The sequence below is a fragment of the Cyclopterus lumpus genome, chromosome 10 (assembly GCF_009769545.1).
Source record: "Cyclopterus lumpus isolate fCycLum1 chromosome 10, fCycLum1.pri, whole genome shotgun sequence".
Classification (NCBI taxonomy): domain Eukaryota; kingdom Metazoa; phylum Chordata; class Actinopteri; order Perciformes; family Cyclopteridae; genus Cyclopterus; species Cyclopterus lumpus.
Genome location: NC_046975.1, coordinates 6586515 through 6613116, shown reverse-complemented (window position 1 = coordinate 6613116; position 26602 = coordinate 6586515). Strand labels below are relative to the sequence as shown.

The window sequence follows — 26602 nt, the reverse complement described above, 5'->3', positions numbered from 1 at the left end:
CATTTCTCTCTCAGGTAAATGTAGTACTATACAATGTGCTTAGTACACAGTGAGTAGGAAGGGTACAGTTGAGTTATATATTTGTTGGGTCCTTTTGTAAGATATTTACAGTGAACAGAATAGTAACCTAATTCAATATTTTTCAAAAAAATAAATCTTTATCTGTTTGGGGCCCATTAGTTGGGGGCCACACAGTCCCGGGTCGTCTCCTTTACTGAACTGTCACGTCACCTCTAGCGTTTTGTCCTGTGAACCAAACGGTCATTTTCTGGTGTTTCTGACTGCGATGAGGCGCAACTATGTCATGCAGGTGTTTTGCTGAGGACCCAAAGAACCTTTGTGGCCTGATTTCAGTTAATTTTGGTGTTATATCAATTTCAGGGTAAAGTTATCCAGTAATTTGCAAGAAAATTAGCAAAGAAGAGATTAAAGTCTGTCTAAATGGGTTGGGAACCACTGGGATAATGTAATATTGATGCATTGTTTTTCAGTGGGCATGCAGAAATCGTAGCATTACAAAACATTACATCATCAACAATGATCACATTCATTAGCTTTCACTCATTCTTGCACACATTAATGTGTTCAGAGGATTTCTGTGTGAAGATCCACATACATAGTAGCTGTTGCAAAATATTTCTCAATTCTCAAAAACATTCTATCCCTGAATATATTTCATCGTAGTTTTTTCACCGGAAATATGTGCTGTCTTTAAAAAAAAGAAAAGAATGTGACACATACTAAACTTTCCAGGCATGTTTGCAGTATTTTATGCCGTCCTTTATATCCAGCGATGACATTGAACCGTTTTTCATCGTTCTCGACAATATTTAAGCGATCCATGAAAATTTAAAACGTAATATCCTGAATGAGTTATGGCGCCAGGCTTGTATTTTAGGTAGGATTTTCATAAATCCCATCTCTTCCACTTTGCCCTAATGAGCTTTTGTTTTACATTTTTACAAAAGCATGAACTATGCAGCCACTTCTCACATACTTGGTACATTTTTGGTCCCCCCTTTTTCTTTTGGTCATCCATAATGCATCCTTGTCATTGATGGATACAGAATACGTTGACGGTTTTCAGTCAGATCTGGTGAACCTTGTGCCCTCGAAAGAGGTGGCGAGTAAATGCGAAAGAGGCTGTAACGTGAGTTCTGCATCGAGGCCTGCCGCCAATGAAAGATTGATGAACTTAAATGTTGAGGATGGCTTTGCTGGGATTTGACTGGGGGAAGTATCACGTTCTATCTGTGTGTGTGTTTGTGATAATGATGGGGAGCCGTGAAGTAGCCTGTATTGATATGGTGTCTGGTGTGGGGGAGGTGGCTGATTCAGAGAGAAGTCCGCAGGAAGGCAGAGCAGAATTCGAACAACACTGCATGTGGTGCCAGAGGGCAAAACACCAAAATACTAAAGTTTTTCCTTTTCCGCCAACGTGATTCAAAAAGCATGGAGAGCAGAAAAAAAAAAAAAAAAAACATTACGGTGGAGCTGTGCAAAACAAAATTGTGCTGCAGGAGTATCACTCATGTCTTTGTTATGGCTGTTGCTGTGGGTGGTTGGAGTGTCGGAAGGTGATATGGAGGCTGGGTGTCGGTTAGTCGTGTAAATGCGAGAGGCCCTCGTGCAGCGCCAAGCACTTACCCCGAGACATGAGTGTGAGAGCGGCTCAGTCGGTGTCGGCGATGGTTTGAGCGGAGGACGTGGAGGATCTCTGACAGCAGCAGCTGACCTGATTCATAAGAGGAGCATCAGATTCTCACTAAATGGAAGAATAGTACGAGTTTGCCGGAGGCTGAGCTGACAGTTGCCACTTATTTATTAATTAATTTCTTTCTTATTTTTCTCGACGGTGTGTCATTGTCAAAGTAAAGATTGGCAACTGGGGAAATAGACAGTTCTGACAAAAGGTTCCAAGGCTTTCGGGTTGTAACGGTATACCGCAGGATCGTGCCGTGATATTGCTTATGTGCGGTATTTCAACAAAATGTAACTACAGTAGATGAGTGTGAGGGAGAGTTAAGGGTCCAAGGAGCAGTCTGGCTGCTCATGCACTACATGTTCACTTATTAATCATGGGACATTTTTTCATTTATCTGTTAATTTAACATGCAAAACTATCATTTTTAATTGAATATATTATAATTGTATTTTCAAAATCAGAATTGTTTATTTGCCAAGTACGTTGAGCATACAAGGAATTTGAGTTTTTTATGATGGGGCTGCAGGGCCGTGTAGTGCCTCACAGCAAGAGGGGGTTTGGATCCCGTTGTGGGCGGTCCTTCTGTGTGGAGTGTGCACGTTCTCCCTGTGTTAGCGTGGGTTCCCTACGGCTTCTCCGGCTTCCTCCCCCAGTCCAAAGACATGCAGCTCAGGTTTATTGTACTCTAAATTGCCCCTGGGTGTGAATGTGAGTGGTCGTCTCTATGTGTGCCCTGCGATCGACTCGCGACCTGTCCAGGGTGAACCCTGCCTTCGACCCAATATCGGCTGGGATCGGTCACCACGGAGCGAGAGATGCTCGGAAGGTGATCCCAACAACATCGTTCGCGACTGTCGTCGCTACAGTCGTTGTGTGATGATTTATCTATATTGTTTTGTGTGTGGACGGCCCTTTATACCGTGCGCCGTGATATCTTCTGATATGGTTAATCGCCCGTGAAAACCTCATACCCATACAACCCTACAAGGCTGGAATCGAACCCACGACGTGCGTGCCGTGACCGCTCTGCTACCAAGGCACTCCAGCCGCCACTTCTTTAAAATTAAACACCACGCATTCTTTTTCTCCTCCGAGCTGAAACAACTCTATTTTCATGTCGTTTGATATTGCTGAGCAGGATGCCACCAATAAGTCCTGGACTCCTCAGTAATTAGCTGCAGGGTCAGGTCACCTGTTGTTTGTTTATCAAAGTGGAAAGTGAACAACAAAAGAACAAACACTCCTGCTGTTGAAATGACACTGGTCGCCACTAATAGGTGGATCAGTTTGACCTGATGCGCGAGGGCATTTGGTCTAATTAGGCATCAACTTGTGCTTCGTTTATTCCCATTTCCTCTTGATAATGAAGGGCACCAGTGTTTGCTGCCTCGTTGTTTTGTGGACACTTCAGACGACGGAGACCGGGCTCTTTCACAGTCACGCTTCCAGCTTTCAAATGATTGCTTCATCAAACGCTTACAAAGCAGTGCAGTCAGCAAAGCAGTGGAAATACTTAAAACAGTTGTAATCCCTGGTAGCTAATGACATTATCATTCCTTAGGTTGGTTGTAAATTGTGCCGTCTTCATTTCATTTATTGTCTCAACAAAGTGACACTGGTTTGTGATGCCCCGGAGAGGAAGCCAAGTCCCACATGCTTCCACTCAACACTGGTTGCGGATGTATAATTTATGCCCGTAATGAACGGCTTTTAACATATTCTATATTTTAATACAACTTGTTTTTCCCCCATGGTCTCCATCATTAAACTTGCATAGGGATAGCTTTCTAATTGGTGCTGGGAAGCCAAGAGACACTCAGAGTATTTGTGGCTGCCCCCCCCCCCCCCCCCCCCCCCGTTCCCTTGGCTTGGAGTCCCCGAGCTTGTTAGAGATGTGAAAGGAGGGACCCCTTTCTGTGTGTACACAGGACTGTGGGGACTGTGGGGACTGTGGGGACCCCCCTCCGCTGGAGTTTTTACCCCTGGCATTTCAACAGAAACCTTTATATCATGAGCCAAGCAGCAATAAAGAATTGTTGGATGAAAAAGAAATAGGCAGTGACAAACCAGAGGGCGATCAATGCGTTTTAAAAAAGCCATTCAAAGACCTCGACGCTGCGCTGCATGTTGAATGGTCCGGCCCAACCGTTTCAGAGTATTGATTGAAAGTAGGTAATAATTTAAAGGCGTCACCTTGGAGCAAGATTGCATGTTGGGTGAAATTTACACCTAGATTGCTCCCAGCCTTGCACCTTGTCTCTCATCATTTAGTTTGAGAGAAGCGGCCATCAGGACACCAAAAGAATAGACTAATTAGCCAATAACAGGGCTGATAGAAAAGGTGCTTGCGGTAGCCGGTAGCTATTAAGCTCAAGGTAGGTGAAGTGAAACAAGCTCAGAACAAAAAAACTGTGCAGGGATGACAGGGTATATATTAAAAAAAAAAAGAGAGAGGGGGAGGAGGGCGGGGGGAAGAGAGCTGAGCCTAAAGCAAAGAGGAGAAGCAGGAAGCTGGTTCCCAAGTGATCTGTCAGTCAGAGAGAAGGCTTTATTTAGACGGTGTGATTTTATTATTTGCTCCATGGGGAATAATTTTCCTGTCGAATCCTTCACTTATTCCTCAGTAAGCCTGTGAAACTTCTGTAATAAAACACATTTATCAACTGTTAAAAAAAAAAAACGACAAACGTGCAGATGCGACTGTCTGTTTTGCGGGAGATAATTGCTAAATCCCCGTCTCCTCCACAGCAGCGGCCGCACTCGCCTCACCTCTGGTGCTATTGACAGCTTAATAATTTAGCCCCAGCAGTCTGAAATTAGCTTGATCTTATCTGTCAGGAGTCCTTTGTCGGTATTGATTTAAGATATTAAGCCTGTCAGTATGCATACAAAAGGTGCCACATGACAGTTTTATTGCCTGTTTCATTCATTAGACTCTCCACCTTAAACCCTGATGGGCGTTGGCATGAGCGGGGGGAGATTTAGCCAAAGCGGTTTGCTGTGCGACTCCCCAGCACTTGTTAATTATGAGGACTGCCACTCTGACATCTCCTGCTAGTTTAACTTCCCTCCATGCCTGCTGTTGTCTTTGTTAGTCTGAGCTTTTGTTTCTGAGGATCTATTGTTTAAAGACCTGAGAGGCAAATCCTCAAATAGAGAGATTCACTTTTCATATTAAGATCAACCCTCCGTCTGGAACAAAAGCCTTTCCTCTGTCTTTTGACACGCTCGTTATCAAGAGTTTTTGTAAATATCTAAATATTTATTTATATACATTCGCAATCCGAGCCCTCCCTCCAAATTAATCCCCCAGCCTTTTCGTCTCCCTATCTCCCGCATCCCAACCAGCGGCTGGCAGACTCCCCTGACATTTGTTTACCACGCCATCCATCAGGCCCTTGTCATTGACGCCTCTCAGGCAGCAGATCCCGCAGACAACTCCGAGATGCAGCCTGGCACGTTGCGACGGCAGCCTCCGCCGAAGCTTTCAACAGCCACACGGGACAGAGAGAGAGAGGGGGGGGGGGGGGGCATGAAGGAGAGGGAGCTCCTCTTTGTATTTAAACATCAGATGGTTGTGGCCTATTTATGTCTGTGTGATGTCTGCGTGTGCATCGTTTTAGAGGAGCGATTTGGGATTAGGCCGGAAATTTATAGCTTGTGTATGAAAGGCGCAGATTCCAGTGGACCTTTTCTTTTTCAATAGAGGTGTTCTGACACACAATTGTGAGAGCTGCAACATGCATCTTAACTAGTTCCCTATTTTGCAAAGGCACCAGTAACGGCAACTTTAGATTAAACTACATTTAAAGTCTCTTATTCAAACCTTTAGGATACAGTGTTGCCGCGATATCGCCACATGTTCTCGTAAAAAAAACAAGAGAGAAGGGTTCTTTGTAAAAGATGTCCTCCAGTGCATCGTCACACCAAACTGCGGTTCTCTCGCCATGGCTGTCGCAGGAGCAGAGGCACCTTCGCTATCCCTGATCGGCATCTCTTCTAACCACGTGGTCTTTATCGCCCTCCTCACTGGGATTTAGTTTTTTCCCTTTTAAATTGAATTAATTTCTTTGGTTCCGGTCGAGTTAAACATCCTTGTCACCTTAGCTTTGCCATAACTGGCTTACATCCGCACCTTTTTCAAAAGAGCTCGGGAATCCAATTATTCCTCATCTGCGTAAACAACCTGTAATGTCAGTGGCCTGGTCTAGAAATGCTTACCTCCAATGTTACTCTGTTTTGTCAATGTCGTGTACCGAAACCGGGGTTTGTTTGTTTGTGTGCACGCTGAAGTTGAACTGCTCCTGCAGGCTTTCATCTTTGTGCCCTAAAAAAAAAAGTCCTGTTTTTGATCCTCAGCGTGGAAAATGTAGCCCGGAGTGGTGGAAAACTTTCTCTTGACCAAATTGATCTCCGAGGACAACAACACAGCTCTTGAATGTGCGATCAAAATGCTTCTTTTATTTTTCAACAGCTATGTATTTATGACTCCAGCCCCGCTAAAAAAGACACGCTCTACATAATGATCACGCGCTCATTAAGGCTGCGGATTCTGCTGTAGATAGCTTTTCTAGTGTTTAACATGGAGCAGTTGCAGCTGGAATCTTTTTTCTTTTTTTTTCTCCAAAAGGAACCTCAGTCTTCTGGTTTTATTGAAGAATAAAACAAAAGTGGCTTTGCAGCTACTTCCCTTTGCGCTCATCCAACCTCCTGTCCTGTCTCTGCTGATTCCCTGCCAGGTGCGGATCTGCAGGTGTGCCAAACCAAAGGCCCGACCTGCTGTTCCAAGAAAATGGAGGAGCGGTATCAGGTAGCAGCACGGAGCAACATGGAGTCTGGTCTGCAGGTTGTCAGTGCTCAACTCAAACGTCTCATCATCCAGAACGCCGCCATATTCCAAGGTAAGCATGCGAGCGCGGTTGATCTCGACCATGCGAGACGTTTTATCTTGTTGTTAACTGGCAGAAGAAACGTCCCTGATAACTGACAATTGACGTCCTGAAATCGGCACAGTAAGTATCCACTTCCTTGGCTCCACGCCCCTCCTCGCGTCAGCAGCCCACTCCTCCAGACGGTGAGTCACACAAATGAAAAAAAACAAAAGCAGAAGTGTAATGCGCGCCGACAGGGCCGAGACGCTCAGCTGCTGTTCAACTAAATGTTGGAAAGGCGGAGAGACATGTGGTTAAAGTGACTTTAGATGTAGCGTGGTTGTCGGTGCCAGACATGTTGTTTTCGGGGAAGTGACAGCCTCTTGAGGTTTTGGCGCACTGCAGTCAGTGAAGACTGTTATATTCACAGAGTGTCAGCAGTGGTTCCTGGGAAGCACTCGCAGATGAGAGTGGTCAGAGGAGGCGGACTGGTGCGACTGGTTTCTGGCTCACAGATGTGTGCAGTGCAACGGCTCAGTGCAACGGCGATGTAAAAACGAGTTGGAATCGTCAAACCTGGAGACGCCGAGGCTGAAACAACGAGGAGGCAGGTGGCTTCTGAAAGTGAACGAGTGGATAGTGAAGTCAGCAGGAACTGTGTGACACCATTAAATCAGTATCCGCTTGCTGGATGCTTTAAAGAAGTCTGCTACTTTTTCTGCTTCTTTTCTCTCGGATTCTTGGCTAAACCCAATTTCTCAAAGTTTAAAGGGAAAAAGTGTTTAAGAGAACCTTCAATCAAGCAGCAACAAAGACCTTTAATAAGGCCTAATAAATGGGAAAGCTCAACATCTCAGGAGCTCAGCTTAATGCCTTTCCTACCTTTTTTTCCCGTTAGAGTGAAATGAGGAGCTTGGAATTATTTTCAAGTCTGTAAATATGAAGCTAGCGTGGAACAGCTGGTTAGCTTAGAGGTCTTTAGAGGTGCTAGTATGCACATTTGGTTATCTTTGGTTAGAGATAAGCAAGCTGTTTCCAGTCCTGTAGCTAAGCCAACTGCTGGCTTTAGATTTTCTGTACAGATTGAGTTATGCTTAAAGTTTATGGATAACTAAGGGCCTGGCCACTGTGAGCGACAGCCGTCTGCTACATGTCATCTCAGGCTAAACCTGAGGGGATGTTCCGGACACTACGTCCATGTTTCATACAGTCGACGTGTGTTACGGACATTACAGTCAGTCCATCGACTCGACTCTACTCACTGTGCTAATATTACTCTATATTTGAGCTATTATTTCATCATTCCTACTGGACAACGATCATCTTCAGTTTGACGGTTGTAAACTTTAGGAACTGGTTTCAAGTAACAACAAAGGACGTACACCAACTTTCTCTTCAACAGTGCAGCCACATTTGCAACAGATGGTATGAAATATCTCTTTCACATTGAATGTCGAGCTTTCGTTATCACGCTCTGCAGGCCTTTTCAATCTGTTTACTGTCTGGGTTTCTACTTGAAGCTGGGTGTGTGCAGACTCAATGGTGACGACTTTTTTTTTTTTTTTTTTTGATGCTCACATTCACTGGTTGTAAAACGCGGCACCATCCTGACATGCCAATTAAAACTTGAGGTTTAATGGGGACCGTGGGGTTTGCTTGACTTGGTTGTTACACACTAACTATGTTAGAGACTGCCGCTGTGGTTTGGCTGCACTTTCCTAGAAGGGGTTCAATGCTAATTGCTTTAGCATAGGGCTGGAGAGAACTCCCCAAACAGCCCCCGGACTGAAATCCTTTTAACATCCTGGTCTTATCTGTTTCCCTCTACTTCATTTTTCTCTTTCTATTCTCCTCTTTTCTTCTCTCGCTCTCACCCTGTCATCCTCTCTCTCCATCTCTGTCTCGCTCAATCTCCCTCGGTCTGTCTCTTCTCCTCGTGTTCGTGCTGCTATTTGGAATTGAGTGCATGCCTTGTTTGCAATCTTCTTTGCCGCTCTCTGTCTCTTTTCTCCATGCGCTCTCTTCTGTCAGAGATCAAAGGCTGCCCCTCTCCACTCCTCTATCTTCCATCTTTCTGAGTGCTCTCTCCATCCCTGCATCCTCCTCTCCTTCCAGCTCCACCTGCTTTGCTCCCCTTTCCCAAGCCTCAGAGTCCACCAGAGGTTTTCACCCTTTTGAAGTCAACTTCTCCGAACAATATAAAAAGTAATCACTCTCTCTCTCTCTCTCTCTCTCTCTCTCTCTCTCTCTCTCTCTCTCTCTTAAGCGGTGAGATGACAGGCTGCTTTAACGTAAGACTTCTTCTAGATCAATACCAGGAAATAGGTACAACATTAGGATTTGCTAATGATGCGTGGCTTATATATGCCATTTGCCAATCTAATGAGCCTGATCTGATCTCTTTATCGTAAACCAGGGAACTGCTACGTAATGGATAAACTGCACTATCCACTCCGATATGGGACAGGCGCTTGGATTTCATTTTGATTCACATTAGCGAGATCATAACATCATCTTCCCCCGTGTGCTGTGCTTGCCTCGCGCTCAATGGCCTGATGCTGTCAATTTAGTTCAAAATGAGAATCTCTAAAGCTGTGCAGGACGGCCATCTTTAAATCTAATCTTTTAAAATGAGAAGCTGATCTTGTGCATGCCGAGAATTTAATTTAGAAAATAAATGACGGAGCCCAATATTTCTGAGGAGTGTATTAGTATGTGTTGCTGCACATCACTGAGCAGTCTCGAGATGAGTGGATACGTGACATTTATTGCAGAGTTTTAATCAAGAGGACAGTCTTAAAGGGCCACTGCGCTGGTTCAGGGAGTTATTACGCTACTTTGCTAAACACATAAGTAATAAAATGTGTAGAAATATAAAGTGAAACATTGTGCAAACGTGCAGCCTACATGTTGGAGCTACTAAATCCAGACATTGTTGAAATATAGCAAAAAATGCTTAGGTCAGGATTTACTGTAAGCTTGCAACCTCAAATAGCATACCCGTCTCCTCTAAATGACATTTACATACCACTTATTTGTTATGGCACTACTACGTTTGTAATGTCTGTTCTCTGGTAATATTTTATCCACAGAAGGAAGTCCGACATTTACTACCGCCCGCAATTCACCTTGACTCAAGTGCTGAGTGCCCAGACATCACCGATATTGAGTGTAATAATGCTGTAGATGATATGAAGGGAGATTGTATTGCAAGATCAAATATTTATATATATATATATTGAATATTAACTAATACTTTCATAAATAACATTTCCTCATTTTGTGAATGGTAAATTCCATAATTCATCTGTTTCAAAATGTATTTTCTTGGACCGTTTTGTCCATTTATCAATCTAAAAAACAGAGGGTATTGAATTCACAATGTTAAGCATTTTGCCTAATACAAACCAAAAGTTTAATAATTATCTACTGCTTGACGAAGGAATGAATGAATTATTATTATAGTTTGAGCACTAAAGCACTTAAAAAAAGTACTCTAATTAGAAAGACACAAAGAAGTGAGGTAAGTGTTGTACTGTGTGGAGGTCTGAGGTGAGCTGACCCAGCGCTACTTCAAGCCTGCAACATGTCCACAACAATCGCCTTTCACACAGATTCCACAATGCTGCTGTGAAGTCTGTCTGCCGTTCCGCTGACTTTGCTTTGTCACACTGAACCAAACCATGGCGGGATAATGCCGCCTCAGTGTGTGATTTCAGAGAGCTCAGAGAGCTCCTGGACCTCGTTGTCGCTATTCTCGGTTGCTGACGGTTAGCTGCTAACTGCGGCTAGCGGTTTTCTTTTTAGTCTACTATGAGTCGGGCACACTAATAACATGCCATCAAAATGTCGTGCATCCTGCCTCATTTTACGGCGATGTCGGTTCCGCTCGATGACCAGCTCCAACAACTCTGTCCCCACATTCTGCCTCCACATATTCATATAGAAAGAAATGAGCCAGAACCGGCTGTGTGAAAGGTGCCAATGTCTGCACACTGTGGCTCAGCTGACTTAGGCATAGATTTACGTATGTGGTGTGAATATACTGAACCACTTATATCATCCCCGCACCCTCACCCATCTCCCCTGTCTGTATCCGTTGTACAACTGCCCGGCGAACTCATCCAAAACCAACTTCTGACATTTTGGGTGATTGGCAGCTCTCATTGTTGTTATTTCCCCGGCGACGTGTCCTTCAGCGCGCCGCTGCTATACCGCTCATCCCCGAGCCTGCGGATCAGATATTAGATTATCCTTTGTTAATGAGACAAGCTTTTATTGAACTTTTTTAGAAAAACATTTCTCGGGGTCGCTGTCGTGTAAAGAGCCAAAAGCCATCGTGTCTGAGCGGCACCGCAGGCGGAATCTAATTTGTTGTGCCGGGCGTGTGTAAAATGACACATCAGAAGACCCGAACGCAGCGCCGGTGGAGAGAACAAGACCACATCGCTGTGCTCTCGGCTTCCTCACAGCTCCACGCTCCTCTGCAGCCCGAGGGGAGTCACACTCCAGTCCAAAGAGTGAACCCGGTTAATAAACATGAGAGGACAGGGCCGGTCCGATTGCTTATGTAGTCAAACATGTGGCGAGGAAAGTTGAGCAGCGTGTGCAGATATCAGAGAGTCTGTGTGATATCTGCTGGAAAAAAAAGGAGGAAAAAAAGTGGGACAGCCAGCCTGGTGCTCCTGGAATGACTCAATGAGTCCATCGAAGGCTGTCTCAGTGGGGTGTTCGAAAACAGGTCTGACTTGGACTACTTTCAGGCAGCATGAGGGCAATCTGTATGTGGCTTCACTCGGCGCTGCGAGGCGGGGGAGCTTTCTCCTCTTTACTCTGAACTCACCGGGGCCACGCTCTGTAAATGAGCGGGAGTTTGGAAGGAGCTTGAAAGGATGCTCATATCTTTTTATCGGATATAAAGAGACAACGAGCAACCCGCGGTCTCCCCTGCTCGAGAAACTTGCAGACTCTCTGTGAGGGCACACACACACACACACACACACACACACACACACACACACACACACACACACACACACACACACACACACACAGCCACACACACACACACACACACACAAACAGCCACACACACACAAACATCCACACACACACACACACACACACATACAGACACACACACCATATTTGAAAAAGTTAACTCTTCAGAAGTTAAAAAAGATATATATCTTTTGTGTCCTTGAGTTTCTCATACCTCATTCCTAGCGGGCAAACAAATTAGCATCTCATTAGCCGTCTCTAAAAATTCTATCGACTTCCCCTGCTTCTTCTGGACGGGTTTTAATTACTCTAAGTGTATCAGGCATTAGGATGGCAGACCCCCTGTGGCCCCGGTGGAGGCGGTGGTTGACCTTGACAGAAGTTTGCCCTCATTTGCCTCCGATAGTGCTGAATGGACATTCGCCGTGGCAGTAACCCAAACGAGATGTGGCAGGAGGCGGATGATGCAGAAACCTGGCAGACCTGTGCTCCCTCTCCATCCAGCAGCCAATAATCAAAATCAGATCTCGCTGCCCTCTGCATCCATTCTCTGTCTCCTGCTCGTTAGCCATGCGCTCGAGCCAAAGGGCTGCGGGCGTCTGGCCCGAGCAGGCCTCTTCTCTGTTCCCCACATCATCTGCTTTCCAATAATCATCCCCTCGCCTCGCGCTCTCCATGGAGTCGTTTTGTCTTGTGGAGAAGTCTCCCGTAGTAATCCAATAAGCGTGGGGACTGGTAGGAGGTATGCCTGCTGCGAGATGTCTGACGTTGTTTACTCGCTGCCCCCGGCTAATCTAATAACTTAATGATGGGGAGAGGCAGTTTTGCTATGTCCAATGGGTTCCTTCGAGCATCGTTTACCAGACACGATGGGGTTTACTCGCCATTACCACATCTTCTTCTATCAGCTCGTAATTTGATTTCAACTTAATTGCCGCGTTTTATCATTATGCGTCACTTCTTGGCTTGCTCGTAATGAGGTCTTTCGGTACTTTTTGAGCACTCTGCTGGGCTGGCAAACTGTTGTGTAGATTGATACCTAATAAAGCGGCGTAATACTGAGAGGCGCGCTGTCTGTGATGAGTATCTATTGGAGCTCTGGAGCCACAAAGGGAGGAAAACAAAGTGTTTCTTTGCAGCGAACAGCCTGCGAGATTATTTGAGTGTTTGTCAGCCGGAGGAAGACACATCATCTGCAGCCATTGGCACATACTGTAAGCACCGACACATCCAGGTACAGCAGACACACCAGTGAGGCCACCCTTCTTAGTTTTTCCTCTCATTATCCCGTCTGCTGCTGGTGGAACAGTGAATCACCAAAGGAAAATACAAATGATATGTTTGTGTGCAGTTTGCTACTACATTAAGATCATCCCCGCACCCTCACCCCCCCCCCCCCAAGTGTGCGTCAGACAGGAGCCTCGATGTAGTTCGATACAGAAACAGAAAAGTGTGAGCAGATAATTCGAATGTGTTACACAAATATATTATATACATTGTAAATACATTTTGCCTCATTCATTTTAAATATTATTCTATAGCCCACTAAGTTAATAAGTTATAGAGTGCGACAGTATTAAGTTATAAAACCCGAAAATGAGTCATCATTGTTGCACTTCCAGCTGGGATAGGCTCCAGCGCCCCCGCGACCCTAATGAGGATAAGCGGTATTGAAAATGGATGGATGGATGGATGTTGCACTTCCGGTTCACTCGTCTCAAAGTCAATGTTTTTTTTGTTAGATGCCTGAAAAGAGGTATGTAGTTCACACAAGCTTCAGATATTTTAATGTACGATTTAGAACACGTCAGTATATACCTTTGAATTGTTGAAGTGCCGTAGAAGACCAGTGCAAGTGGCTAAAGGAGATTACTAGACTTGTTTAGAGAGAACAATAATTTATTAGAATTGCACATATTTGAATAGTGCATTTGTCGATTGGACTCCATCCTGACTAAGCTTAGGGGTAGTGATGCTGATATCTGGAGTCCAGACACTGGTGGTGGTGAAGAAGAAGAGAGTTGCTGTAACCCGATGATGAAAGATGAGCAGGACTGAATGCTGATTGGAGGAGCCTGGAGGGTAGGCGGGTCACATCTGTTTGAGCTGAAATTACAACTGACAGCAGCAGAGAGGAGAACCTATTTAAAAGTGTGACAATAACGATGTGATTGGCTTACAGAGACTGCGCAGACTCTGAATGGTTCATTTAATCAACACATCCCCCAATCAGCTGATAGAGTAATTAGAGACTGAGATTATGAATGAACAGGAGTGTAAAGAGTGTCTTCCTGACTGAACTTCAGCATGACAAGCAAATTTTTATGTGTTAGCGAAGAGAACAACAGTCGCCATAGTTTACTGAAAAAGCAACACGGCCTGCAAAAAGGCCTTTCTCACAGCATACACATGTTTTATTTGTCACAGGTGTTCCTAATAACCCTAATAATAGCTCTGTTCAGGTGAGAGCGACAGTGTATGCACAATAACTCAATAAATCCAAGCAGCTAAATGGAATTCGGCCGTTGTTTTGACTATGTATCTACTTTGAAGGGTGAAAATGTCCACGACCAAAGCCTAGGCGGCCCATGCTGGTCTGGTGTCTGAGGCGTGGCCTCTGAGTAAAGACAGAGGTAGCTGTTAGTCACTGATTACAAAAACATGACTATGATTGTTTAAACTATGGTTTCTTCAGTAGGTTTCTAGAGCATGGATCAATTCAAACCCATTTTTTATTAGAAATCAAATGAATTGAAACTGTCGTGAATATGATGCTATTGAGAAACTCCTGAATCATCACAGGGACTTGGGTAACTCACCTGGGGAAACCGTAGTAAAGGAGACGAGTAATAATAATCCCTGTGGTGAGAGAGAACATGACATCCCCTCTCCCTTTCTTCACACAGATAAACCCTGGTTTTCATTTGATGTTTGTTTAGTTTTTACATGCTCTCAGTTTTCATTGTCTGCCTTATCTCGGCGGGCTCTCGGTAGGTTGCCTGGCGCTCCCGTCTCCACGGGAGGCCTCGGCAGCCTTTCCCCCTGACGGGGCTGGCATCCTGTTAACTGTGCTCTCGTTGTCTGGCGTGCTTCACGGCACACCTTTTCAATCTCGCCTCTGTCTTTTGATTTGACCGCACTACAAAACCCCCCCAAAATTGCGACATCTGTCTCTCTGCAGATAATGAGTCAGCCATTCAGCACCCCATGGGGTGGATATTTGCATATGATTTCTGCTGTGGCTCTGGAAATCTTCAATAGCAGAATTATGCCCCAGAGAGAAACGCCAACTCTTTCAGACCTACACTTTGGGCTGTTTAGTTGGTGCATTTCCACCATTATTCCTAAACAAAGGCTGATCTCTCTGAGATTAGGAGGCGGTGCATGATGGTTATATTCATTGTGATACGACCTGTGGAGAGGAGGATTGGTTTGCTCTGCTTGTTTTTGTCTTTTTAAAGAAAATAATGGTACAAACGTGAGACTTGTTGTACGTCGTGAATGTTTTCTTTTGAAAGAGAATGTCTGAGTCGTTAAAGAAAAAACCTTTTATGGATATGAATTGAAGTTTGTACAAGTATGCTTTTCCATATACTCTAATATTTTCTCAAGCTTTCAGACAGGGATATGTGGTTTACTCTTCTCACACCACAGACAACACTTAGTTCTGACAGATCTGCCTTATTAGAGCCAGTTATTCTCACTCAGCCTTTTTTAGAGAGCGCCGAGGTTCGATTCTGCTTTGGTGTCACCTCAGTGGAGCGCTATCTGCGGGCGGAGCGCGAGATTCCCGTTCTTCTCTACAATTCCTTTGCCACCCACCCTGTCGTGTTCTTTACGCTGATGTGTCAGAAAATTGTCATGAGCGGTTTCTAGGGACGAGCGTGGCTCCTCGCGTTTGAGCCACGTTTTAATGATGCGCCCTGTTGCACGCCTCTCGAGCTGAATTTCATCATAGAGGAAAAACAAACAGTGTGGAGTGAGGATCAAAGTGTCATTTGAAATGCTATCATCAAACAGAGCTGAAGGGACTGACAGCTCCTCCCAGCTCCAGCTGAGAGAAGGAGCCTTTGTTTTTCTCAATGTCTGATGGCTGGTGCATCAGATGGGATGGAGAGGAGAGGAGGAGAGAATAGAGGGGAGGGGAGAAGAGAGGAACGGAAAGATAAGGAGAGGAGATGAGAGAAAAGGAAAAGAATGGAGAGGGAAGGAAATAAAAGGATAGAGGAGAGGAGTGAAGGAGGTGAGAGAGGTGGGGAGGAGAGGACGAGAGCAGAGAAGGAGAAGAGTGGAGAGGAGAGGAGGAAGGGGGAGATGAAAGGAAAGGAGAAGAGAGGAGGGCAAGGAGAGCAGAGGAGGGGCGCGGAGAGGAATAGAAGAAAATGATAGGAAAGAGACAAAGAGGGGAGAGTAAGAAGAAAGAGAAAGCAAGGAGAAGAGTGGAGAGGAGAGGAGAGGAGGGATGAGAAAAAGGAGAGGGTCGAAGAGTGAACGCAGCATATTGACATGAGCACAGCTCTCACTGAGCTAATGAGCCCCTTTAAATGAATCACCCAGCATCTCCATACATCATGTGGGGCTTTTCTCCACTTAATGGACGATACAAATGCCCACAGTTCTAGTCAATCAAAGACGAAATCCCGTTTGAACAGCCACATCCATTAGCAAGACGTGTTTTTGAGAACGTGAAGGCTTCATGCCAACCCGAATGGAGGCTATTCTTAGTTGTCACTTTGTTTGTATTCGCCCTCACCTTCAGAATACATCCACAGCCTCTGCAGCTGACGTGTTGCGGCGGCAGAAAAGTTCCCTCTCCCTTTTCCTCAAAGCTATCGCTTCCTCAATCTGAAGTTATTTGAGCTCAGCTCTGTGGGGGCGACCTCAGCAACACCTGAAGGTGTTTGCTTGTCAATCTCTTTCTTTGTGCACACCGTTTGGCAGGCTGTGGCTTGGGACACCTGCTCCAGAATTAGTCTTCAAGGTCTCCTTGTTTATGAAAAGCATCCCCCGTTTTGGAAAAAGTGCACTCTGCGGTCGGTTCATTCGCAGGTCTACGTTTGTTTGAACCTGTCAAGACCGAACAAAGACTAGGACCCAAATGCACGACTCAAAGCAAAGTAACAACAAAAATCTCCGTTTTAATTAACTGGAAACATACAAACAGAAAATCTACATGAACAAAGTAACATAAAATCGTGACCTGGTGACTGATCAATTCCATGAAAATGTCTGGTTCTCTGGCACAAAAGACAAGACGAACTGGCCCCGGACAAAGGGAGACGCAGACAATATATACACAGGGTGAGGGCACAGGAGGAAACAATCAGGAGGCAGCCAATCAGACCAGAGGAGAAACACACAAGGGGAGGAACAAGTTGCCTGAAACAAGAGGAGAGTTGACTTTCACAATAAAACAGGAAATCACAAGACAACATGGACACACGACACGAAACTGATTAATTTAACATGACAGTTTCCTGGACATGACATAAAACTGACACAGGTAGATTTATGAAAGCGGTTTAATGCATTTCTTGTTCTTTCAGCGCCCGTTCCCTCGCAATAATGTATGATTATGAAGAGTGGCTTTTTTTATTTTTTTAGCTCAGATTCATTATGTTTTGTCCGTCATATACGACATTTGAGGAATGTAATATTTTCAAAGCACTTCAGTTTGCAGGTTCATACGTCGGCGTCTCATTGTGTTGTGTTTTTCTTCTGGATGCTGCCTTGGCCAGGTATCTCTCGTGAAAGGGATTCTGATCTCAATGGATCTTCCCGGTAAATCTAAGGGGATATAAATAAATAAATATCGGTACTGAGAGGCGTTTATTTCTGCTCAGTCTCCATCATTTCGTAGTTCTTCCTTCACCTGGCGACCCCACCAGCTTGCCCTTGTCCTCTTACTCCGACTATGCACTTATAGTTCAAAGAGATGCATTTTTCATGGGCCTATGAAATATTGAAAACACTTACGCAACATGTGCTCAGCCATGCAGACATAACATGTCAGGGCCGGGCAGGGCAGAGGGGCTGATCTTACATCTTTGGGATCTCATGGCTTATTTACAACAATATAAATATGTAACCAATTTTACCTTATTTTTTGAAGCGGGCCACTGTCACTGTTTAACCCCCTACCATGACCTGTGTTTGACCTTTCCTGACACTGACCTCTTTCTGTCCAGAGAGTTATTATGGGCTAAGTAGCAAACAGTGACAGTAATGTGATGTTGTAAGACCGTGGTACTCATACCAACATAAATGCTGCTTTCTTTAAACCATGTTTTCCCTAAACTATACCAAGCAGTCTCAGTGGCGCTGTGCTTTAAGCTCAGGCAGCAACTTCCGGGTCTGAAATGTGAAGTCAATGAGGAAGTGCCTTAAACGTGCAAGGTTTTGTAGTTACTGGACACCTCGGGATTAAGGAAAAGTCAGGATTCAATGGGTTTAAAATTAACAATATTTAATGGCAAAAGTTACCAGACAAATAATACATTCACGATCGTGAGGGCTGGCTGAACAGACGTCCACAGACTAAGACACTTTCTCGTGTGAAGTAGGGTCTGTCTGGTCCGTTACAAGCTGAAAGAAAAGGTAAAAAGAGCACGTTTCCCTCAGTACAAATCCCATTTATAAGTAGCCAGTCACGCCTTTAACACCTTTTTAAATGTTAGTCATTCACTGGGTCAAACAAACATCACCTTTGGTTGGCTTAAGGCCACTTCAAAGATGACGGGGTCAAACGTCACATTTCCACTCAAGACGAGAAGTTCCCCTTCAGAATAAAACCTATTATCTTGCCTTCAGAATAAAGTAACGTCACGGGTTCCCACCCCGATTTCAATTTTAACCACATTTCTAAACAATAAACTACCATTCATTCTCATGCATCATGCAGTTATCAATACATACAGTTACAATAATAAGACAATGATCATCTTATGCTTTACAATACATTCCTTCAGAATATTCTCAGAATATTCCCTATTAATTATCATTAATATAAAACATAAGACTACCTTTATGTGCATGTGGAAATCAAAATAACCTATTACAACTCTACACAGTATATATACTAGTTAGTAAAAGGAGTGACTTCACCCCATTGGTCAAGAATACAGAAGCAATACATTCGCTCGTAGCCTGAGTCGTCTTCCGCTTGGTTTAGAGTTGGTGTCCACGCCTATTGGCTAGTGACCCCCGTCTCCGTCTCTATATGGTTAGTTTGATGAAAACAACTATTCTCCTCCAGTAATAGTGAGATCCATGACATAGTTTACAATCACAGTGGCACAACGAGGTATTACGCTTATACACTTACTCTTAAACAAATACCATTTCCCATAAGCCTTCGACCTTTGTGTTAAATGCCAGCAGCTAATGAGGCAAATCAAAGAAGTAAAAGCTTTGAAAGAGAGCATCGGTGGATTAACATAGATATGAATCATTGTCACGTTTTTCGACTTCTAATACCAGCTGCTGAAGCAGATGCTCGGTCGGTAAACCTTTATTTCTTCAGAGGACAACTGAAAGAGATCGCCGGGCTACAGAAGCTGATTGAACGGTGGCTAGACGTCAAGACTTCAAGACGTCAAGACGTCAGCTCCCCAAAGAGGTGGCAGATCAGACACACTCGTAATGACTCATTCTGGCTGACACTGCATGACAAATGACCTATTTTCCTAAATTCAAATAAAAGGACTTGTCGGAAGAGGATCTTCCAGGGGGTGACAATTTAAAATGGGATCACTTGACGTGTGCATGCGCACGTGTTCAAGATGAGTCATCAAAAATATTTGTACATTTTAGAGGAGGAGAAAAGGAGAGATTATTTCAATGTAAAAATAAACCTATTCCACATATATTTGGCATGGAAGAGATTAAGCATTATTTTTATTTTATTAACACGGTGACACAAGTTTAGAAATGTGGGAAAGTATTTTATTTGATGTCACCGTGTCTGGAAGGGTTGGGGCTAATGTCATACTACTTTATATCACCTACTTTGATCTTGCACCGTTTCCCCAGATTGGAAGCAGCAGTCGTCATATTTTCACACCGTCTTTTTCCAACGACACCACTTTCGCTGTTCAGGCTGCAGCCGCAGCCTCTAAATCAAGCAGTCGACCCAGGAATTATTGACGATGCAGGTTCGCCCAACAGGAGTGCGCGTGAAGAGGGCGCCGTGGCCGAAGGGCGAGCCAGGACCGAGCAATGTAACAAAGGGAAGGTAAAGAAAGTGGTGGTGGAAGAAGGAGCGGCCGCACGCCTCTCTGCCCGTGAGGCGTGACTGATGTGAGGAGAAATGTTTGGGTGGTGAGGAGTCTGCTCCGAGTCCCGGTGGAGCCTCATCAGTGGTGCACGTCTCCCCCCCCCCCCCCCCCCACACCCCACATCCCTACATCTCCAACCACCCTGGCTGAGAGGCTAAGTGGTGTGAAGCAGGGAGCTCTCCGACAAGCTCCATTACTCCTCCTCTGCAAATTCCCCCGGTCCTCCTGTCAGTGGAGAGGTGATGAGGTGGGTGTTGGGGAGCGGTGGGTCGATCACAGGAGGTAGAACAGAGTCTCGCCCGTTCACCAGCGCCCTCTTCGGCTATACACGCCTCTTTAGCGACTTCGCAACAACGGCAGTAAAAGTAGTTAACTCTGCCATCTGAGCTTCGCTTTTAAAACGCTGAGGTGGATTTGTCGTTGTCTTTTCTTTTCCAGAGAGGTAACCTCGGGTGTCCGGAAGATGGGCGACAAAAACTCGGACCTTCGATGGTCTCAGATTGAGCAGCCTTACATTTATAATTCATCCCCATCTGATGGAGGCCGGGGGAGGGGTGGGGGGGGGGGGGGGGGGGGGGGGGGAGAACTGTGCTTTAGTATGTTTTCATAAGCAGTCTGAAATGTTGCCTCATGAAGGCACAGGTAGGTAATGAGCCGGTTGGGGGGGGGGGGGGGGTTGTGTTGGGGATGGCCTCTCTGTGGGCGGGGGCTCTGGGTTGAGCCACCGCTGTGTTACAGGGCCAGTTTGAACGAGGTGAGTGGAGGGGATCGCTCCCCATTAATATTTGAGGCGCTCCCGTCGCTGCAGCTGTTTACTTAACAGAACACGCTCCGGGGCTCCCCCGAAGAGGAGCCGGCTAACAGCACCACCCTGTCACTCACTCCTCTTGCCCTCCACCCGCCGCCCTTTCGTGGGCACTGTACTGCTACCTGTCCCTTTTCCCCAGAGCTCTACAACCCCCACCCCCAATCCATCACAGTCCCACCGTGCTGCTTCCTACCCGTCAACCTCTGTAGTGACTGTCATTATTTTTCATTTGTGCAGCCCGAGGTAAGTGCACACGCTCGCTGGATGATTTCGTTGTCCCCCGCCCCGCCCCGCCCCCCCCCCACACACACACACACATTTCAATTTGTAAACATAGCTGCGTCTGTGATCTGCTCCGTCAAGATGTCGCCAATGTGTCACAGCGCCGGTTTGTTCGTCATCTTAAAGCAGTCCAAGTGGATTGATGGCTGCCACGACCAAACTCTGCCCTCTTCCTCCTCTGCCACTCTGAGGAAGATGACAAGCATGCGGGCCGTGCCCCTCCCGGCCTCATTCCTGAAGCGGAGCCGGTATCGCTGCTCTGAAGTCAGACAGAGTTCACGAGTTCATGCAGCTTTAATACCTGAGAAGCCTTCTTTCCCTCTTAATTTACCACAAGTCTCATGTCGGCAGATATGACCCGGTCCACGCTGGTTAAAGAACGACGGGTGTCCTTTCAATCCAGCGAAAAAACACATTGCGTGTTTTTGTTCCAAAACAAATACGAACGCCTGCACGTTTTATATGCACTGAAAAAAATCATGGATGGAAGGGTGTGTAGGACTGTGTAGCTTCAGCGAATACGCATATCTTCAAACAAAAACTCTTGGGAGCCTCAAAGCTGATACACAGACACGAATAACCAGAACAGAAAAAGATGAGATTTGAAACCTCTTTATCCTTTTAGGTCAAAGCCTTCGTTTTTTGTCTCTTGTCTCCCTTTTTCTTATTCTTCTGCAATACTCTCCCACCATCCGGAGGCTTCCTGTTACCCTCAGTTTAGCAGGATTTGTCACAGGTGTTAGCAGGAGGCTCTCGTTCCCATCACACCACGGAGTGCTTTCCTGTCCTGCTTTGAACCCCTGTTTGATTTCTCTGTATCCAAAGCAGACCCGATACACGCTATAGACATTGTATAATCGTAACGGTTGTATCAGGCTGAGAGGTACGGTCTGTTTATTCTGAAGCGAAACGCCCCGTTAATTGAGAGAACAAGAGCTGCAGTTCCCTTGAGCCGGTGCACATCCCCTCTCGTGTCGAGCGGTGTGTCGTGCAGCTTAATGTGCACACCTTACGCCACGCGTGCTTTTGTTTGACGCCAGGTTGTGTTTTCTCTAAGTGGGATTATTTGCTGAGCAAAACTGCTTAGTCAAATGCACCAGGACCAGTTACAAATTCACTGTGTGCAGATACTGTGGGCGTCTCTACCGGTTTGTTTGCTTCTCAGAGGTCCCCCCCCCCCCCCCCCGACATTTGTCTGCTTCTTGTCCACCTGCAGGCACACGAAGGTATGCCTGCCCCCATTTTGAGACACGAAGCATTCTTTAGAAATATCATCGGTGAAGGTTTGATGTTGGCTTTGCAAAGATGTTCAACGCAAGCCAAGAGGGGAATTGTTCACGAGGCTGAGAAATGTGGGCTTCTAAAACATTCTGCGTCCTGGTTGAGGCGCTTTGAATTCCTGTGTTCAGGGGCAATGAAGGACATCGTAGATTCTTCACACACTCAGGGTCTTCATCTATTATGTGTAAAGGTCGACGAAAGGACAGTTCGTCTCTCTGATGAATGACGTCTCTTAAAGGTGATCTCAGATTCAAAAGCTAGCGAACACACATGTGGTTAGTCCAAACAAATGGACACAATACGTTACGCACGACGCAGCACAGAATCCTGTGAATCATGGGACAAGAAGATGCAATGACGTCATATCTTGTGGTTTGTTTAAAAAACAATAGCAGAAATGAAAATCTGATCTACTAGTGCTACCTTTGTGGAGGGTCAATGCCAGAGGGCTCCTATTCATGGCTACATTGTTGCCTTCATACAAGCACTTTAACGATAGAAGACAAGTATTAAATACTCAAATATAGATATTTTCTTTTTACCTCTGGTTTCTAACGCGTTTTTAAAAAACCACCCTGATGGATGCATCTGTAACTCCACATGTAAAGGAAGTTGAGGGGCTGGGCCTTTTTAAAGGGTGATTAATGAGCACCAGTTTTCTTAAGGCACAGCATATATTCTCTTTTCTCTATTGATTTTAAATAGTTTTTTTATAACACTGACTGCTTATAATATGACAAAATAGTAGCACTCTTATTCATGCCTTTTTCCACGTTTTTCTTTGAGAGCAGTTAGTAAAGACGACACACACACACACACACACACACACACACACACTGGGAACTGTCCGAACCCTGATGGAACCCCAGGAGAGGTGTTGGGTTTAACCACGACATTTCAGAGCATACTGTAGACAAGACCCCAGGGCGTGGTGGTGACTGGATCTCCTTACATTACTCCAGCACGAGGACCGATGCCCTCTTGAGGTGAGGATAACATTTAGACGAGTGTCCGACTCGGGGAAGCGTGCTCGGTAGCAGCTACAGCGAGGAAAGAGAAGCAGGCTGGTGACAAAAGCTGCTCGTTAAATGTTACCCATCAACATCTTTTGTAACGACAGTCAATCAGATGACTGCGTGCGATATGAAAGTCGTCACATCCAACTTCCTCTCGGCTGGAAGGAGCCTTTTAGGCCTCGTCTGGTTTCGGCAGGTTGCTGGTGCCCCTTAAAAAAGCTCTAATAAACACGTCTGTGAGCGCAGACGTGTTTATTAGAGCCAAACGCCAGACCGTGTGAACACAGTGCAGTCGTTAGAGACCAAAATACGACCATGAACCCGGTTAAGTGGATGTTGCTAACAAACACAAGGCTTTCGTCCAGGAGGCCGCTGCTCGTTCACATTTCCACATGCGATTGTCACTCGTTAGTCGGGATGGGTGTCGTTAATATTTTTATCGATTATAGTTCCCTTAACGATACTGCTTATCGGTCAATACTCTTATCGCTTTTTAAAATGATGTTGTGAGAAACAAAAAGACAATTAATTGAGAAAAGAACCGACATTTTGTTTGAGCAGTTTCCAAAGAAGTTCTAAAATACAACTGCAGCTCACCAGTTAATAAAGTCATGGTTAGCTTTTATTTGTTAGACTATTCTTATTATCAAACCCTGCATGTCGTTGCCAACGTTACCTGCAGTGTGGACGAGGAACTGCTGACTTACTTGTGAGGGTTGTTAGAGGTGCATTTGATACCAGAGTTCTCAGCATCTACTGGAGTAAAATGAAGCCACACTTTAGATCTTTTCCTTCTCTCGTCTCACGCTGTACTGAGCTGAAGCCGGAGTCTGTGTGTGTGTGTGTGTGTGTGTGTGTGTGTGTGTGTGTGTGTGTGTGTGTGTGTGTGTGTGTGTGTGTGTGTGTGTGTGTGTGTGTGTGTGTGTGTGTGTGTGTGTGTGTGTGTGTGTGTGTGTGTGTGTGTGTGTGTCAGAGTAAAGCACAAAGAGACAGAAAGAGGAGGTTTGAGACGAGGAGATCTCACTCTGTAACGTCTAAAGTACCGATAGCAGAACCTTATCAACGCTCCTTGTTTTTACTAAATCAGAACCGGTTCCCGTTCAGAACTGAGTTTCGGGGGGGCGTCCCTACTTGCTTAAGTTAACGTCAACCACGCCAAAGCCTTCCTGTCAAAACTCACTCATTAACTGGTATGACAAACGATGATCTTTTCTTCATCCACTTGTCTCATCTGATTGAAATGAGACAATGCCACGTTGCGCGGGCTGATGCTGTTGTTCGTGAAGACATCACTTAGGAAGCCGAACAAAGACCCGCTGTCGTTCTCCACCATCTGCTCGCTGCTATCGGCGCTCTCCATCACAGCGAGGCGGTCGTCTCCTGCTCCGTAATGATACGAGGCAAAATAAAAGTGACCAGAATGTGACTCCAGCTCCGTGAGAGCTGCGTCGCTCCACATCACAGAGTACATGAAAGAGTGCGGGGGGCGTCATTAACGCGTGACACGGCCTCGGTGCTGTGGCGGTGCGACCAGCGGGTGAAATCCTCCACAGGTATCTAATTTGCGACAGCCATTAACCCCTCGCATCGACCAGAAGTCCAGCCAGACACAAACCCAAAATCTAAGCATCCAAAATGTTGCCAAAGTAAGAATTTTGGGGTCAATGAATAGAGTTTGATTGGAGGAAATGATCAGACTGGTTTGTCGTTGAATATTATGTGACTGTTCAGTGTCTATGTAACATGTTTTGGTTCTTTTGTGGGGGTCATGTTGGCTGAGCCAACGCTCTGCTCACTCTTACAGCCCTGCCAACAGTTACACTGACACATTAACACCAGAGAATAACTGACAAGGTGCAGCCTCAATTAAAAAGCTTACAGAGAGGTAAGAGTTGAGAAGAGTCTCGATGTTACAGAGAGCTGTTTAGAGCATTCCCGTTGCTATCTAGTTTGAGTATATATATATATATATATATATATATATATATATGAATGTATATATTTATATTTAAGTCGACACCTGTTGAATTTCAGTGGACAAAAGATGTTCGTAGCCCAAGAACTTTGTGTTGCTGCTGAAAAACAAGGATTTCTGTGCGGCTGATTGTAGGAATTGGCCATGGCCGATTCTTTGTCTGTCTTTGGTTCACCCTGGCCGAGAGCTCCACTGTTCTTTGAAAAATAATGTGAAGCCTTGGAAATGTACTGAAATGAAAGGACAGGACAAGGCACGTCAGGAAATGACTTTCTCTCTAAATTATTATTCTTTAAAAAAAATGAAATCTCTCTCTGTCTCTCTCTCGCTCTCTTTGTATCCAACATGAAATAAAAAGAGAAACACGAACTGAATGAAATCTGAAAGGAATAAGTTTCTGTGTAAAAAAGAGAGCACAATCAATAGCTGTTTCTGTCGTTTGCGCGCCAGGAGAGACTTTGACTGCCAATGTCATTTGAAAGTCTGCACAGTTTGAATGACAGTGGGGGGACGCCGCAGCTGGGAGGCTCTCAGCGAGACGTGGAAGCGGAGAACAGAGAAATGAAATGCAGACTGACGATGGCTGTCACTCCGCCAGCGGGACGCCGCACTTGCGAGTGCGAGAGCCGCCCCACAGAAAGTTCACCCGTTCTCACTTTCAAATGTAGGTTTTCTGTCGGAGTATTTATGGGGAATGACTGGTTTCTGAGCGTGTGTGTGTGTGTGTGTGTGTGCGCGGCGAGGCTTCGCGGTTGTGGGTCTAATTATCAGGCCTCAGACGGAGCCAGAGGCCAACAGGTGTCTAGCTGAGGCTGCTCTGGATCAAAGCCAGCGGAAATAATTATACAAGCCAACCTTCCCCACTGCCAGATAAGAGTAGCTGCCCATGGCCTCGCACTAACCGCGGACCCGCATCTCAGCGGACCTTTTTATTCGAAATAGAACAATCGGTTGCTTTTATACGCTCCGCGATGGCGGCCAGACAGACGCTCACCCCACGTGCTTCGCCTTCGAGTGTGCACGTATGTCTGGTTTGCACTAGAGAGCGCAGAGAGGGGGTGAGCGCGGGCAGACGGCTGCACGGCGACGCCACTCGGTCGAATATCTTATCTGTTCATCATTAACACGCAGCCGAGGGAGCCGAGAGCAAACTTTAAAGGACAGGCGGCCGCTCCACCAGCGCTCTGGCATTTCCATGGCCTCGTTTCAAAGAGCCCCTTTGAAGTCTCTTAACGAACTACACTCGGGCCACGCTTATCCCAAACTACTGTACGACGGTAGAACTGATCAGCTCATCAAAGACGGAGCTTGATTTGATTCTATTCAACTGCGGCGGACTCGCCAACCTTGACACGGGCTGATTCTGATACGTAGATATGCATGTGAA

At 45.5% G+C, this 26602-nt stretch overlaps 1 protein-coding gene across 1 annotated transcript in view; it reads left to right on the top strand.

Annotated features, from left to right (window-relative positions):
* gpc3 (glypican 3) overlaps positions 1-26602 on the top strand; it is a 78013-nt gene that overhangs the window by 3688 nt on the left and 47723 nt on the right. The window contains 1 exon segment of the mRNA XM_034543751.1: positions 6445-6606. Within this exon segment, the coding sequence (XP_034399642.1) occupies positions 6445-6606 (162 nt within the window).